This window comes from Choloepus didactylus, chromosome X (genome assembly GCF_015220235.1).
Source record: "Choloepus didactylus isolate mChoDid1 chromosome X, mChoDid1.pri, whole genome shotgun sequence".
In the NCBI taxonomy this organism is placed as follows: domain Eukaryota; kingdom Metazoa; phylum Chordata; class Mammalia; order Pilosa; family Megalonychidae; genus Choloepus; species Choloepus didactylus.
Genome location: NC_051334.1, coordinates 140,954,355 through 140,971,567, shown reverse-complemented (window position 1 = coordinate 140,971,567; position 17,213 = coordinate 140,954,355). Strand labels below are relative to the sequence as shown.

At 34.1% G+C, this 17,213-nt stretch overlaps 1 protein-coding gene across 5 annotated transcripts in view; it reads left to right on the top strand.

The window, feature by feature from the left end:
* Positions 1 to 17,213, top strand: part of KLHL13 (kelch like family member 13) — a 368,989-nt gene that overhangs the window by 252,849 nt on the left and 98,927 nt on the right. Inside the window, exon 1 of one of the 5 annotated variants that reach the window (XM_037822302.1) lies at positions 306 to 507. The exons of the other annotated variants lie outside the window; for them this stretch is intronic. Within the exon in view, the coding sequence (XP_037678230.1) occupies positions 410 to 507 (98 nt within the window). The 5' untranslated portion in view covers positions 306 to 409. Of the gene's footprint in view, positions 1 to 305; positions 508 to 17,213 lie in introns of those variants that run through there. 5 annotated transcript variants of the gene reach the window in all.

Genomic DNA, 17,213 nt, shown 5'->3' with positions numbered 1-17,213 from the left:
GGTGCAGAATACAATACAGTGCTGCAGTATCCCTGTTAAGGTAGAACAATGGTATTGCAAGCTTTAAAAAACCCTAGCTGCTTTTATTAAATAAAGCTGCATTGTGTGCTGTGCACAGTACAGTCTTTAAAAAAATATACTGCAGTCAACGCTTTCCTAACGAGGTGGCACTATTGTTGAGTTAGAATGATAGAATCATCGTATTGCTTTAGGGGACAGGAGGTTTTAAAGGAGGTACCTTGCAGCCCTATTTTACAGATTGGAAACATCGGTTTAAGGGCACTGGCAGAATCATTTGCTTGTTCTCGGCGCAGCCACTGCTGTGTCAGTACAGTGTGGAATGGAAGTCCTATTTGGTAGTCTGTTATGGAAACGCTGTTTACTGTTACTGTAGTACCTTGGTGACAACATGCCATTGAAATGGAAAACGAGCTCTCCTGCTATCTGGAAATTCCCAGTTCCTGTGCTTAAAACATCCAGGTCAACGCCACTTTCTCCAGCATACATGTAAGTGAGAGAAAATAGGATATTAAAGTGGGATTTCATTCATGAATCTACCTTGTGGCAGAAGGGGGAAAAATCCCAAAGAGCAACATCCAAAAACCCACAAGATTAAAAACCACAAGCTTGCTTACATTTAAAGACGTTGGCATTCCCACATTTTACCATTGTTTCGTTTTCCTAGGAGTTTATGTTTATTTTCATTTAAAGTGCTTAATGGTAATCTATGAAATATGAAAATGTAAAGGTATACATAAAGAATTGCATAGGAATAAACTTTAATCTTTACAATTGTTTGGATTTCTTTTGAATTTTTGTATGTCTAAAACACTTAAAATGACTTCTTTTGTGTAATAGCACAAAAAACTGCTGATGATTGATGTTGGTGTTTTGTTAAATATGGAAATACCTTCTATATGATTTTTATGCATTTGAAACATATTCAGAGTTAGCACCTTGATCAAAAAATAAGTCTTTTAATCAGGACTTTTATACTTGAGTTGTGCATGAATATTAATAAATTCCATATCTTTCCCAGTTTTATCATTCAAGGGCTGAAGTGTAAGAGTAAGTTCGAATTTGTGCAAATTATACCTCTATGAACAGTTTATAAGAGTGTTCAAAAAGCATATTATATAAAAATCTATTTTAGAAATTTATTTTAAATTAAATATATACTGAAATATATTGAGAAGCCTTTATTGAATTTTAAAAAAACCTTTGCTTTTTTTAAATTCACAAAGCATTGCTTTAAAAACAGAATCCAGGAGATATAATACAATTTTCTTTTAAACTATTGTTCATGATCCATTTTTGTTTTTGTTTTTTGGTGGCAGAAGGAGTGAAGGAAAGCTGGGCCTTTTTAAAATTATTAGTATAAGAAAAGCTTTTCAGTAAAGAAAAGCTGTAGTGAACACCATGAGTGTTCCCTTTAAAATATTTTTCAGTAGGGAACATGTGGAAAATTCCTCCTGCTTTAGGTTTTGTGTTTAGAAATCTGGTGAGTTGCTATTTTATTACTTAGTATTTGTTTTACCTGAGGTTCAGATGCACAGAGATATCCTGTTATTTGAAAGGTTTTCAGTTGATGAGGAATTGTGGTTATGCTGTCAGACCAAAATAAGTGATTTCCTGGAAAGCTCTGATAAATGGGGGCATTTTAGAGTTAAATCTTGTCATCATCTCATTTTCAGATTATTTTTTATATTCTTTCTTAGAGGTGCTTCAGATTATCCCATCTGTTTGGATGTTAAACTCTATTTCCTATGAAATTAAAAATTTACACTGTATTTGTAAAAAGAGACCAACTGTATTTGTTGTTAAAAAACTGTATTTGTCAATAGCACAAATTAATGGAAGTGACAAGTTAATGGAGGTCTTTCAAATAATTTGAGAAAATAGGATGTTCTTGCTGATTTTATGAATCTTAGCTGGTGAGATATAACCAAAGATTTACCAAAAGCAACTTTACTGGGAGGAAAAACAACTAAAATCGGTAGATGAAAAGTAATAATGGTTATTAATGATTCTTGTATTCCTACTATATTTTACTGTTGTAAACTTATATTGCAGAAGGTTTGCCAATTTTAAAAGATGGTCTAAAAATAGTTACATTTTATTAATTCATATTAGCCACAGCTTAGATACAGCCTAATAGAGACTCTCTAATGAATCACTTTCTTCCTTTTAAGTTCCAACCTCTTTAACCTGATATGAGTAAATTGATTTAAATGATAGAACCTGATTTAGATGTTAGAACCTGGAAAATATCACAGATCTTGCATGTTGTCTGTTGACTACTGGGAGAACATATTGGTAGAATGGGAAAACCTATTTGAAGCGCCAATGTTAGCCTTGACTATTTTGACATTGTAATGGTCTCTATATAATTAAATTGGAATTGGCTTATTTTTCTTTACAAATAATTTAATGAACATTTTAAAATATTGTGTAAATATACACAAGGAGGAAATGTGTTAAATATAGGAAAAGATTGGCTTGGGGAGTTTAAATTTAGGTTTTAAGATAAATTGTTTAGTTTTTGGCTGTTTTAGATTAGAGGAGAGCATTGCTTCACGTGGCCAGAAATAAAAACATCATGTTTAACATGTTCTCATCAGTGCTTCTTTATATTCCACAGCACCTGTACACATAAAATGATACTTGAGTTTAGCATAATTTTCTCTCTCAATAATTATAAAGACTGAGTTACAATGATGGATCAAGTAACATTATATTTGCTTTCACAATAATTGTTCTATTTGCAAATATAGGTTAAATGGTTGAGTATTTTGATTCTAAAGTCTTTGTATTGAAATGTAATAGTTAAATTCTGACTCACTGATAAATTGTGATATTTTAGAAATCTTCCTGTAAAATCATGGATAAACATTTAAAATATTATTTTGAATAGATAATTCTTCACAGTTAATATAAAAATCTTTGGGTATGTATGCTTGTATAGCATCAGTATTGGTTGGTAATATTTTTTCATCATTTACTGTAATTTATCAAATACATTACCTGGTTTTCATTGCAGACAGATACTTTTTCAAAGACTCAACTTTCAATATAAAATATTCTCATGCATAGCAAAAATTGAACATATATGGAATAATACAGGCTCTTTACAGTCTCTTTCCAAACTCAGTGTAGGTGTAGCTTAGCTAAAGCTTTTCCATTGATGCTGTGGATAGAGCAGTGCAGCTAAGCTAGGGAAAGCTACAATAGAGAACATTTTACTGACTGCAAACATTGAACAGAAAGGCTAATTTGTTTCCTTGTGTTTTCTTTAGAAGTTGAATGACAGTTGAAACTTCTCCACATTTTTAAGACTTCTTGATAAGACAATATTTATAGCAATATTTATAAAAATCATTTCTTATATAGCATACAGCCCTTTAAAAATTGTGTTATAGTATGATACCAGAAGAATGGAGGATCTTAAAGAGAGAAGATTTGGGAAAATAATCCTTTGACCTCCGGATAGATTGATTACCATATACTTAGTCTTTGTTGGGCAGATATATTCTTGCTTTAGCTTCGGTTTCGAATTCTTAACAGGGTGGTGTGTCATCCATGTGGAATTCTGAAGAGATTGTCTTGATAGAAACCTGAGTCAGTGACATGTGTTTGTGTCACAATCTGTTCAACAGTAGGTTGAAATTCAACCTTAGCCTGAGGGAGGATCTTTGGGTCAGTATACACTGAATTAGTAAAGACTCTGCTCCTGACAGGTGTGAATGATATAATTTAACCTGTCATTTTGCTGAAATTGATAAAGCTGAAAGGGCATTCACAGCTAAGTGGTTTTCTGGTGTTTTGGTATTCATTGTTGTAAAACAGTAAATTGTTCCTTCAGGCTAATGTTACAGGGTTAGTGCGTTGTTGGATTCTAAGGACACAGTGAAATAGAACAGGGTTAGCACTAGTGATCCTTTCATCTTTTCTTCTTGAGCAACAGGGTTTGACAATAATGGTGTGGCAATAATGAGGTGGACAATTAGGTAAGAATTAACCAGGCCATGTTAACAATGAATTCTAGCAAGAGAGTCACTGTGAGATGTTTTCCTTAGAATGTTACCTTTCTCAAGCTGAAAGAAAATGGGTAGAATGATTGTTAGTGAATTAGACCTGTCCTCCTGTAGTCCTTGCATCTGCATTCAATAAGCTTCCTGTTTACAATGATTTTGTTTTAATATGCAAAATATATTTTATAGTAAATATCAATAGCACAGTATTTTACATATTTTACAGAGATTGCTTCCTATAATTTCATCATTAAAATTCATTATCTAGATTTCCTGAGAAAAGATTATGCATACTGTATAAATGCTTCTTGTTTGTGGGTGATTCAAACGATAGACAAAGAGAAAATATGGATTTCCTAAAGCCCACGTTTTCTTCCCCCTACCAGTGTCTGTTTTATAATTTACTGAATAAAACAAAACTTTGTGTTTTTAGAAACTTTTTTATTTAGCAAAATACTTATTAAATTGTTAATAGCCAATTACACAAGAATATCTTTAGTTAGATGCTTTCACAATTATCATATACATATAATGCTATTTGTGTCTGCTTAATTTGTTTTTACTGCATTTGTTCAGTCTAACAAAATTATGTGGAGAAATAACATAACTAATACCTAAGAGTAGTTTAATGTTAGTCTGTAACTTTCTTGGCATGTTCTTTGGGAATTTCCATCGCCCTAACTTGCCATGCACTAATGATAAATCATAGAAATATAAGTGACTTTAGAGGACATTTAGGAAGTACACACTCCCTTTAATGCAAGAATACCTTCTGTGACACCTCTTAAAGATGATGGTACATGTCCTCATTGAACAGTTAATGACAAAGGGCTCACTACCTACCTAAGGCAGCACTTTGCATTTGTGGATAGCTCTTCCTTGCATAGAGCTAATTCAATTCCTCATACCATCATTTATCTTCTGGTCCTGGTTCTGGTGCTGGCCTTTTGGAGCTATATAGAAAAAAAATCTCTTTTCTTGATTACATATACGCCTGGAAATGTTCTCTTTCTTTAACCATTGCTCATGTGACACAGTTTCCAGGCATGTCACCCTCCTGCTTTATTCTCGCTAGGGTAGTTTTTCCTTGTTAAACTTTATATAGGCTATTACAAATGAATGTGATGATCTATATGTGGTCTGACTAGTGGATGACACCTCTTTCCTTTCATTTGGACACTCTACTTGTCTTAAAGAGCTTGGGATTATATTATTATTTTTAATAATAGATTGATACTGGCCTGGAGTGAATTTAGAGTTTACAAACCTTCTTTTCAGGGTCTATAATTGGATTGTTTGCTTCTTATGGAAGAATAAATTTTAGTTAGCCACTTCAGATCTTTTAGTCTGAGGAAGGCTGACATGTGGCAAGTTAAATTTTTGCTTTCTATTTGTTTTTTTAAAAAAACCCTTGAATGTAACTGAAAATTATTGCAAACAAGTTTGCAAAGTTATTTTTAAAAGTGGTTGTTTATTTGACACTTTATTTAACACTTTATTTGACAGAAAGCTAGTGTTTCTGATGCTTTGTTATTTCAAAGAATTTTTTTATACTTAAATGAGTGTTGTTTCCAGATACCAGAAAATAAAAGAAAGAAAAAGAAACATGCCCTAGAGGGAAAAGAGAATTGGAAACTCCATATCATCCTGGGAAATCCAGAGTTCCTAAAAATTCTAAGGATTCCAGGCATTCTTCTCGAAATTTGGAATATTTAGATGAGACCTAAGAAGTAAGGCCAAGTTTTGCTGAAGGGAGGAAGAGAAATATAGTAACTGATAAGTATAGATTTATGTTAACAACTTCATCTACAGGTACTTGGGATTAAACAGTCAAGAATTATAAGTACTGTAGGTGATATTTTAAGTTGAAATGGCAGCACTGTGTGTTGCTTCCTTTCTTCAAGGCTGTGAGAAAGAGATGGTATAAACACAAGATTCTTGGGGAATCTGTATATAAGGAAGTTATGAATAATCTATTTTTGAAAGTGCTCAGTTCTTTTTCAGTCACCTTGTACATCATGTTTATAATATTCAGCAGTTACTCACTGCCCATTCTGTGGCAGGCATGACTCTGCTGGGTATTAGGGACATGATCCTTGTGGTCATTCAAAATGACTATTCTTTATTTTCCATACTATCTTTAGTCATAAAAAATTAAATTGCTTAATTTATTTTACTGCAATGAAAATTCTGAACAAAGACATTCAAGTTAAATAACATTTTTTGTTTACTGCATTTTCAGTATTGATAATGGATTTAAGGGCTGTGTAAACAGATATAAAATGTGTCTGGGCTAAATGAGGAGACATGAATTGGAGTTAGACACTAGATTTTTTTTTTTTTTATCTTGGTAATTTATGACATCGTGATCTATATATGTCTGCTAAGCCTAATTCATTTATCACATCACTTATGTTCTCAATTTCCTTATTGATCCTCTGTCTAGATGTTATGTCTGGGTACATAAGCATTTTAATTGTTATTCCTTCTTGGTGAATTATCCCTTTTATTTATATATAGTGTCCTTCTTTGTCTCTTATGACAGGTTTGCATTTAAAGTTTATTTTGTCTGATATTAGTATAGCTACCCCGGCTTCATTTTAGTTGCGGGTGGCATGGTATAGGCACACAATGAAAATTATTCCACAATAAAAAATAAATGCATAACAAGTCAGGAAAAGATATAGATTGTAAATGATATTAAGTAAAAGAAGTTAGTCTGAAAACCTGTTAGCATATGGCTCTAACTATATGATATTCTGGAAAAGGCAAAAACTATACAACAAAATAACAGTGTTTGCCACAGACTCTGGAAGTGAGCAGAGGGGTGAATATGCAAAGCCCATGATATTTTTAAGACAAACTATTCTGTAAGATACCACAATGATGAACACATGACAAGATGTATTTGTCAAAAACTATTGAACTGGAATGTAAACTATAGACTTAGTTACTAATGTGTCTGTATTGGCTCATTAATTGCACCAAATGTAACAAATTAATCCAATATGTTAAAAATAGAGAAAATTACATGTTTGTAAGTTATATGGGAAATCACTTTGCTTTCTATGAAACTTTTCTGTAAAACTAAAATTTATCTGAAATTAAACCTTATTTTTTAAGTATATTTATTTGATCTTGTTTAGGAATGTACTGAATATATAGATACTAACTTAATTTGGACTAATTTAATATTTTGACAATACTGAGTCTCCCAGTCCATGGAGAAGGTGTAATTTTAAATATAGTTGTCTTTTTAATTTCTCTCAGAAAAGTTTTATGGTTTGAAGTATTCAATTATTGCATATGCTTCATTCATTTTTTTGGCTCAAATAATGTGCTACTTTTATTTTATTGAAAATGATGTTTTTATTTCATTTTCTGATTGTTGCTTATAGCATATAGAAAAGTGATTGACTTTTTTATACCATCTTTTTCTTGTGACACTGAAATATCACTTACTATTTCTAGTAGATTTTTTAAATTTCCCAACATTTTTTTTATTGTGCAATTAAGTCATTTGTGAATAAAGGTAATTTTATTTCTTCCCTTTCAATCTGCATGCAATTTATTTATTTTAATGTGTTGTTGCACTAGTTAGAACCTACTGTCTAATGGTAAATAAGAATGTTAATAGTGGACACACTTGCCTAAATTCCTCATCTTAGAGAGAGCATTTAGTATTTTACTCTTCAGTATGATGTTGGGTATAGATTTATGTAAATGTCCCTTATGTAATGAGGGCACTCCCTGCTATTCTTGGTTTGATGGGCATTTATTTTTAATTCAGTTTTATTGATATATATTCACATACCATGCAATCATCCATTGTGTGCAATCAGTTGTTCACAGTACCATCGTATAGTTGTGCATTCATCACCCCAGTCTATTTTTGAACATTTTCCTTATAACAGAAAGAATTAAAATAACAATAGTAAATAAAAGTAAAAAAGAACATCCAAATCATTCCCCTTCCCACCCTGTCTTTCATTTAGTTTTTCTCCCCATTTTTCTAATCATCATCCATACTTTGGATAATGGGAATGTGATCTACAAGGTTTTCTTTTTTTTTTTATTCATTTTATTGAGATATATTCATATACCACACAGTCATACAAAACAAATCGTACATTTGATTGTTCACAGTACCATTACATAGTTGTACATTCATTACCAAAATCAATCCCCGACACCCTCATTACCACACACACAAAAATAACCAGAATAATAATTAAAGTGAAAAAGAGCAACTAAAGTAAAAAATAACACTGGGTGCCCTTGTCTGTTTGTTTGTTTGTTTGTTTCCTTCCCCCACCTTTCCACTCATCCATCCACAAACTAGACAAACGGGAGTGTGATCCCTATGGCCCCCCCAATCCCACTGTCCCCCCTCATAAGCCACATTTTTATACAATTGTCTTCAAGATTCATGGGTTCTGGATTGTAGTTTGATAGTTTCAGGTATCCACCACCAGCTACCCCAATTCATTAGAACCTAAAAAGGGTTGTCTATATTGTGCATAAGAGTGCCCACCAGAGTGACCTCTCGGCTCCTTTTGGAATCTCTCTGCCACTGAAGCTTATTTCATTTCCTTTCACTTCCCCCTTTTGGTCAAGAAGATGTTCTCCATCCCATGATGCCGGGTCTACATTCCTCCCCGGGAGTCATATTCCACGTTGCCAGGGAGATTCACTACCCTGGGTTAGACACTAGGTTTTAATGTCCCTGTTACATAGGATGAAAAATGATACCATTTATGTTTAAACTTGGTAGTATCCTTTTTAACAAGAAGAATAGACTGCCATCCTTTTAGTTGGGCAGGGAATAATTTGTTGTTTAGTGCTTTACAAGCACACAAGTGTGCATATTTTACCTTCCAAGCTGCAATAATTTGATGCCTGACTATAAGATGGAATCTTAGTTAAAAATATAATTATGTGGCATTTCCAATTATAATAAAATATATTGATGAGCATAACTTACTATGATGAGGGTATCTTCTTGTTACCCTATTTTGAAATATTTATAGTATGCTAAAGAAAAGAGCGTGTCCAACTTGTTGGAGAGTACTCCTTATGATATGGTTCAATGGAGAAATGAAACAACATCCTTCCATAGGAAAAATATAAATCAAAACATTTTTCATACCTCTTGGAGCTTGAAACTTGAATCTAGCTTGTGTGTCATACAAATATTGCAGATTTCATATGAAAAGTATTAAATTTACAATTAAAAATAAATTGTCCTGGTTTAGCACAGTTTATTATAATACATTTTATTAAGTATATTTATATATTATATACATTTTATTAAGTATATTTATATATTGTATATTTATAAAAGTATCGAGAACTTTGCAAGGTGCCTGACAAAAACTCTATAAAGGTAAGTCTTCTCCCTGTTTTACACATAAGGACACAGAAGTTCAGAGAGGTCAAGTGACTTACTCAAAGTTACACATTGAAGGGTTGGGCCAGAATTCAAACTCAGTCAGCAAGATTTCAAAGCTCTTGACCTCTATAAAGCCTTTTCATTTCCATAGATCTTGCTTCTTTCTTGGCATCTGTTAATTAGGTAATATCTCACTAAGATTAGAAGAATAAGGAAGTGTGATTTATGAGAAAAGCGTTTTTGATTTGGGTAATGGTATAGAGAGAGCTTTACTTGCAGTACTGTCAAGTGATGAGGATTTAGGAAAACACTGAGGAAATTATGCTTACTTGATGATATGATATTGGGTTTAACCTCACTCTTTTCTATTTTTCTTGAAACACTATTCTACCTTCATTGATAAGCCACCATTTTGTGCCAAGGTAATTAGCTGACACGGACAATGTCGCAGTTGCTTTACTGTTTTTTTTTTTAAGCAGTTTTATTGAGATGTATTCACACACCACACAATCCATCCAAAGTGCCATCCATGGCTGGCAGTATATTCACAGAATTGTGTATTCATCACCATAGTCAATTTTAGAACATTTTCATTACTCCATAAAGAAAAATCCCATGCCCCTTATACCCTCTTTTTATTGACACTTAGCATTGATGTGGTACCTTTGCTACAACCAATGAAAGACTATTAAAATATTTCTGTTAACTATAATTCATAGTCTGCATTAGGTGTATTTTTCCCATATACCACCCTGTTGATAGCACTTTGTTATAGTGTACATTTGTACTAGTTCATGAAAGAACATTCTTATATTTGTATTATTAACCCCAGTCATTGCCTACAAGGTTCACTATGTTATACAGTCTCATGTTTTATCCTCTAGCTTTCCTTCTACTGACATACAAGACCCTAAACTTCCCCTTTCAACCAAAATCACACTCATAATTCAACACTGTTAATTACACTCACAATAATGTGCTATCGTCACCACTACCCATTGCCAAACATTTACAATCAACCTAATTAAAAATTCTGCACAAAGTAAGCATCAGCTCCACATTCTCTGCCCTCATTCTATCTCCTGGTAACCTATATTCTAGATTTCAACTCCATAAATTTGCTTATTATAATTAGATCATATTAGTGAGCTCATACAATATTTGTCCTGTCCAGTTTATTTGAGTCAACATAATGTCCTCAAGGTTCATCCATGTTGTCACATGCATCAGGTCTTCATTTCTTCTTACAGCAGAATAATATTCTATCATATGTATATACCACATTTTGTTTATCCATTCATCAGTTGATGGGCACTTGGGTTATTTCCATCTTTTTGCAATTGTGAATAATGCCACTATGAATATCGCTGTGCAAATGTCCATTCATGTCCCTGCTTTCAGTTCTTTTGGATAGATGCCTAGTAGCAGGATTGCCAGATCATATGGTAATTCTATATTTAGCTTCCTGAGGAACTGCGAAACTTTCTTCCACAGTGAATGCACCATTTTACATTCCTACTAGCAGTGAGTGAGTGTTCCTATTTCTCCACATCCTCTCTAACACTTGTAATTTTCCATTTTTTTTAACAGTGGCCATTCTAGTAGGTGTGAAATGATATCTCATTTTGGTTTTCATTTGCATTTCCCTAATAGCTAGTGATATTGAGCATCTTTTCATGTGCTTTTTAGCCATTTGTATTCTTTGGAGAAATGTCTATTCAAGTCTTTTGCCCTTTTTGTTGTTGTTTTTTATTTGCAATTTTATTGAGATATAATCACTTAATATACAGTCATTCAAAGTGTACAATCAGTTATTCACAGTATCATCATATAGTTGTGCTTTCATCACCACAACCAAACGTTGAACATTTTCATTACTTCCAAAAATAAAATGAAAATTAAAATAAAAAAGAATATTCAAAACATCCCATTCCCTTCCCCCCTCATTGTTCATTTACCTTTTTTAATACAGTTTAATTGAGATATGTTCACACACCCTACAGTCATCCACAGTGTACAGTTATTCACAGCACCATCATACAGTTGTGCATTCATCACCAGAATCAATTTTTGAACCTTTTCCTTATTCCAAATTAAAAATAAAAGCAAAAAAGAACACCTAAATCCTTCCATCCCCTCCATCCCACCCTATTCTTCATCTAATTTTTGTCCCCATTTTACCACTCATCTGTCCATATACTGGATAAAGGGAGTGCAAGCCACAAGGTTTTCACAGTCATACAGTCACACTATGCAATCTATAGTTATACAATTGTCTTTCAAGAATCAAGGTCACTAGGTGCAGTTTGACAGCTTCAGGTATTTCCCTCTAGCCATTCTAACACACTAAAAACTAAAAGGTGATACCTATATAGCTCATAAGAATACCCTCCAGAGTAACTTCTCGACTCCATTTGAAATCTCTCAGCTACTGAGACGTTATTTTGCTTCATTTCTCTTCCCTCTTTGGTCAAGAAGATCATCTCAATCCCACAATGCCGGGTCCAGGTTCATCCCCAGGAGTCATATCCTGCATTGCCAGGGAGATTCACACCCCTGGGAGTCATGTCCCATGTAGGGGGAAAGGTAATGAGTTCATTTGCTGAGTGTTTGGCCCATTTTTTTAAATTGTTTTTTTTTCTGTCTTTTTAGGATTTCTATTTATATTCTGGTTGTTAAACCCTTATCTGATATGTCATTTCCAAATATTTTCTCCCATTGAGTAGGCTGCTGTTTCACTTACTTGACAATGTCCTTTGAAGCACAAAAATATTTAATTTTGAGGAGGTCCTATTAAACAATTTTTTCTTTCATTACTTGTGCTTTGGGTATAAAGGCTGAGAAACCATTGCCAACTACAGTATCTTGAAGATGTTTCCCTATATTTTTTTCTAGGAGTTTTATGGTCCTGGCTCTTATATTTAGGTCCTTGGTCGATTTTGAGTTAATTTTTTGTATAGAGTTTAAGAAAGATATCCTATTTCATTGTTTTGGATATGGATATCCAGTTCTCACAGTACCGTTTTTTGAAGATGACTGTTATTTCCCAGTTGAATGGACTTGACAGCCATGTCAAAAATCAGTTGGCCGTAGATGTGAGGGTCTGTTTCTGAAGTCTCAATTCTATTCCGTTTATCTGTCTTTATGCCAATACCATGCTGTTTTGACCACTGTAGCTTTGTAATATGCTTTAAAGTCAGGAATGTGAATCCTCCAACTTTGTTCTTCTTTTGCAAGGTGTTTTTGGCTATTTGCGGTTTCTTCCCTTTCCAAATAAGTTTGATGTTTGGCTTTTCCATTTTTTGCAAAATAGGCTGTTGGAATTTTGATTGGAAATTCTTTGAATCTGTGAATCAATTTGGGTAGAATTGGCATCTTAATGATACTTAGTTTTACAACCCAGGGACATGGCATGTCCTTCCATTTATTTAGGTCTGCTTTGACTTCTTTAAGGCAATGTTTTGTAGTTTTCTGTGTTCAAGTCCTTTATATCCTTGGTTAAATTTACTCCTAGACATTTGATTCTTTAATTTATGTGGAATTTTTTTCTAGATTTCCTCCTGAGATTTCTGATTACTAGTGTATGGAAACAATACTGATTTTTGTGTGTTGATCTTTTATACTGCCCCTTTGTTGAACTTTAATGGCTCTAGTACCTTTGTTGTAGATTCTTTGGAACTTTCCATATATAGGATCATGCCATCTGCAAATAGTGAATTCTTGCCCAACTGCTCTGGCTAGAACTCCCAGCACAATGTTGAATAACAGAAGTGACAGTGGGCATTCTTGTCTTGTTCCCAATTTTAGAGGGAAAGCTTTCCGTCATTCACTATTGAGTATGATGTTAGCTGTGGGTTTTCCTGTATGCCTTTTATCATGTTGAGGAAATTTACTTCTATTCCTATCATTCAAAGTGTTTTGATCAAGAAAGGATGCTGGATTTTGTCAAATGCCTTTCTGCATCAATCGAGATGACTATGTGGTTTTCCCCTTCAATTTGTTAATGTGGTATATTGCATTCATTGCTTTTCTTGTGTTGAAACACCCTTGCATACCTGGGATAAAACCCACTTGATCATGGTGTATAATCCTTTTAATGTGCTGTTGGATTCAATTTGCAAGTATTTTGTTGATGATTTTTGCTTCTATATTCATTAGAGAAATTGGTCTGTAATTTTCTTTTCTCACAGTCTCTTTATCTGGCTTTGGTGTTAGGGCAATGTTGGCTCCATAGAATGAGTTAAGTAGTGTTCCCCCCCTCTTCAATTTTTTGGAAGAATTTGAGCAGGATTGGTGTTAATTCTTAACAGAATTTTTGGTAGAATTCACCTGTGAAGCCATCTGATCCCGGGCTTTTCTTTGTTGGGGAGTTCATGATGACTGATTCAGTCTCTTTATTTGTAATTGATCTGTTGAGGTGTTCTATTTATTCTAGAGTCAGTGTAGATTGTTCCTGTTTTTCTAGGAATTTGTCCATTTCATCTAGGTTGTCTGATTTGTTGGCATACAGTTGTTCATAGTATCCTATTATGATTCTTTTTTATTTCTTTGGCATCAGTAGTAATGTCCCTCATCTCATTTCTGATTTTATGTATTTGCATCTCCTCTCTTTTTTTCTTTGTCAGTCTAGGTAAGGGTTTGTCCATTTTATTGGTCTTCTCAAAAACTGACTTTTGGTTTTGTTGGTTCTCTCTATTGTTTTTCTATTCTCAGTTTCATTTATTTCTGCTCTAGTATTTATTATTGCTTTCCTTCTGCTTGCTTTAGGATTAATTTGCTGTTCTTTTCTAGTTCTTCCAGATATGCAGCTACATCGTTGATATTAGCTCTCTCTTCTTTTTTAATGTAGGCTTTTAGAGCTATAAATTTACCACTCATCACTTCCTTCACTACATCCCATAAGTCTTGATATGTTGTGTTCCTGTTTTCATTTGTCTCTAGATATTTACTGATTTCTTTTGCAATTTCTTCTTTGACCCACTGATTGTTTAAGAGTGTGTTGTTTAACCTCCATATATTTGTGAATTTTCTGGTTCTTCACCTGTTTTTGATTTCCAGCTTCATTCCATTATGGTCAGAGAAAGTGCTTTGTATAATTTCAATCATTTAAAATTTATTGTCACATGTTTTTGACCCAACATGTGGTCTATCCTGGAGAATGATCCGTGAACACTTGAGAAGAATATATACCCTTCTGTTTGGAGGCACAATGCTCTGTATATGTCTGTTAAGTCTAACTCATTTATCACACTATTCAAAATCTCATGTGTCTTTATTGATCCTCTGCCTGGATGTTCTGCCTATTGATGAAAGTGGTGCATTCAAGTCTCCAATTATTATTGTATAGGTGTCTACTTCTCCCTTCAGTGTTGTTAGAGTTTATCTCATGTATTTTGGGACACTCTGGCTAGGTGCATAAATATTTATGATTGTTATGTCTTCTTGATGAATTGTCCCTTTTATTAATATCTAGTATCCTTCTCTATCTCTTTTAATTGTTTTACATTTGAAGCCCAATTTGTCTGATATTAATGTAGCTACTACCCCTACTCTTTTCTTGTTGTTTGTGGGAAATATCTTTTACCAGCCTTTCACTTTCAACCTATTTTTGTCCTTGGGTAAAAAGTGTATCTCTTGTAGACAGCATATAGGTGGGTCCTGTTTTTAAATCCGTTCTGCCAATCTATGTCTTTTGATTGGGGAGTTTAATCCATTAATATTTAATGCTATTACTGTAAAGGCAGTACTTTCTTCAACCATTTTGTCCTTTGGATTTTAAATGTCATATCTTATTTTTTTCTCTCTTTTTACCCTTTAAGTTACCCTCACAGATAATTTTCATTTATATACTCTCCTCCAAACCTCTCTCTCCTTTCAGCCTGAAGAATACCCTTTAGTATTTCTTGAAGGTTAGGCCTCTTCCTGACAAAACTCTTTCAGTTTATGATTATCTATGAATATTTTAAACTCTCTGTCAGTTTTGAAGGACAGTTTAGCTGGATAAAGAATTTCTGGCTAGCAGTTTTTCTCTACCTGTATCCTAAATATATCATATTATGGCCTTCTCACCCCCATGGTATGTGATGGGAAATCAGAACTTATCCTTATTGTATTTCCCTGGTTGTGACACATCCCTTTTCTCTTGCTAATTTCAGGATTCTTCCCTTATCTTGTCATTTGACATTCACATTAGTATGTGTTGCGGAGTAGGTCTATTACAATTTATTCTATTTGATGTATATTGTGCTTTTTGAGCATGTCTTTCATAAAAGTTGGGAAATTTTCAACCATTATTTCTTCATATATCCTTTCTGCCCCCTTTTCTCTTCTCTTCTCAGTCTGGAACACCCATGATGTGGATATTTGTGTGCTTTGGGCTGTCATTCAAGTCACTGAGACCCTGCTCAATTTTTCCCATTCTTTTCTCTATCTGTTCTTCTATCTCTAAGATTTCAACCATCCTATCTTCCAGCTTGCTGATGCCTTATTATGTCTGTTCAAATATACTGTTGTATGCTTCTTGAGTATATTGAAGGTCTTCTATTTTGCCTTTCAATATCATCATTTCTGTTATGTTTCTTTTTTTGTTATGTTTCTTTTTATGTTTTCAAATTATTCTTTGTGCTCACACAGTGTCTTCTTTTTTTTTATCTTCATTTTATTGAGATATATTCACATACCACGCAGTCATACAAAACAAATCGCACTTTCGATTGTTCACAGTACCATTACATAGTTGTACATTCATCACCTAAATCAATCCCTGACACCTTCCTTAGCACACACACAAAAATAACAAGAATAATAATTAGAGTGAAAAAGAGCAATTGAAGTAAAAAAGAACACTGGGTACCTTTGTCTGTTTGTTTCCTTCCCCTATTTTTCTACTCATCCATCCATAAACTAGACAAAGTGGAGTGTAGTCCTTATGGCTTTCCCAATCCCATTGTCACCCCTCATAAGCTACATTTTTATACAACTGTCTTCAAGATTCATGGGTTCTGGGTTGTAGTTTGATAGTTTCAGGTATCCACCACCAGCTACCCCAATTCTTTAGAACCTAAAAAGGGTTGTCTAAATTGTGCGTAAGAGTGCCCACCAGAGTGACCTCTCGGCTCCTTTTGGAATCTCTCTGCTACCGAAGCTTATTTCACTTACTTTCACATCCCCCTTTTGGTCAAGAAGATGTTCTCCGTCCCACGATGCCAGGTCTACATTCCTCCCCGGGAGTCATATTCCACGTTGCCAGGGAGATTCACTCCCCTGGGTGTCTGATCCCACGTAGCGGGGAGGGCAGTGATTTCACCTTTCAAGTTGGCTTAGCCAGAGAGAGAGGGCCACATCTGAGCAACAAAGAGGCATTCGGGAGGAGGCTCTTAGGCACAACCATAGGGAGGCCTAGCCTCTCCTTTGCAGCAACCGTCTTCCCAAGGGTAAAACCTATGGTAGAGGGCTCAACCCATCAAACCACCAGTCCCCTATGTCTGTGGTCATGTTAGCAACCATCGAGGTGGGGTAGGCCAATACCCCTGCATTCTCCACAGGCTCCTCAAGGGGGTACTACATCTTTTTTTCCTTGTTTTTCTTTTTTTTTTTTTAACTTTCCCTTCTTTTTTAAATCAACTGTATGAAAAAAAAGTTAAAAAGAAAACAAACATACAATAAAAGAACATTTCAAAGAGACCATAACAAGGGAGTAAGAAAAAGACAACTAACCTAAGATAACTGCTTAGCTTCCAACATGTTCCTACTCTACCCCAAGAAAATTACCTAATATAGCAACATTTCTG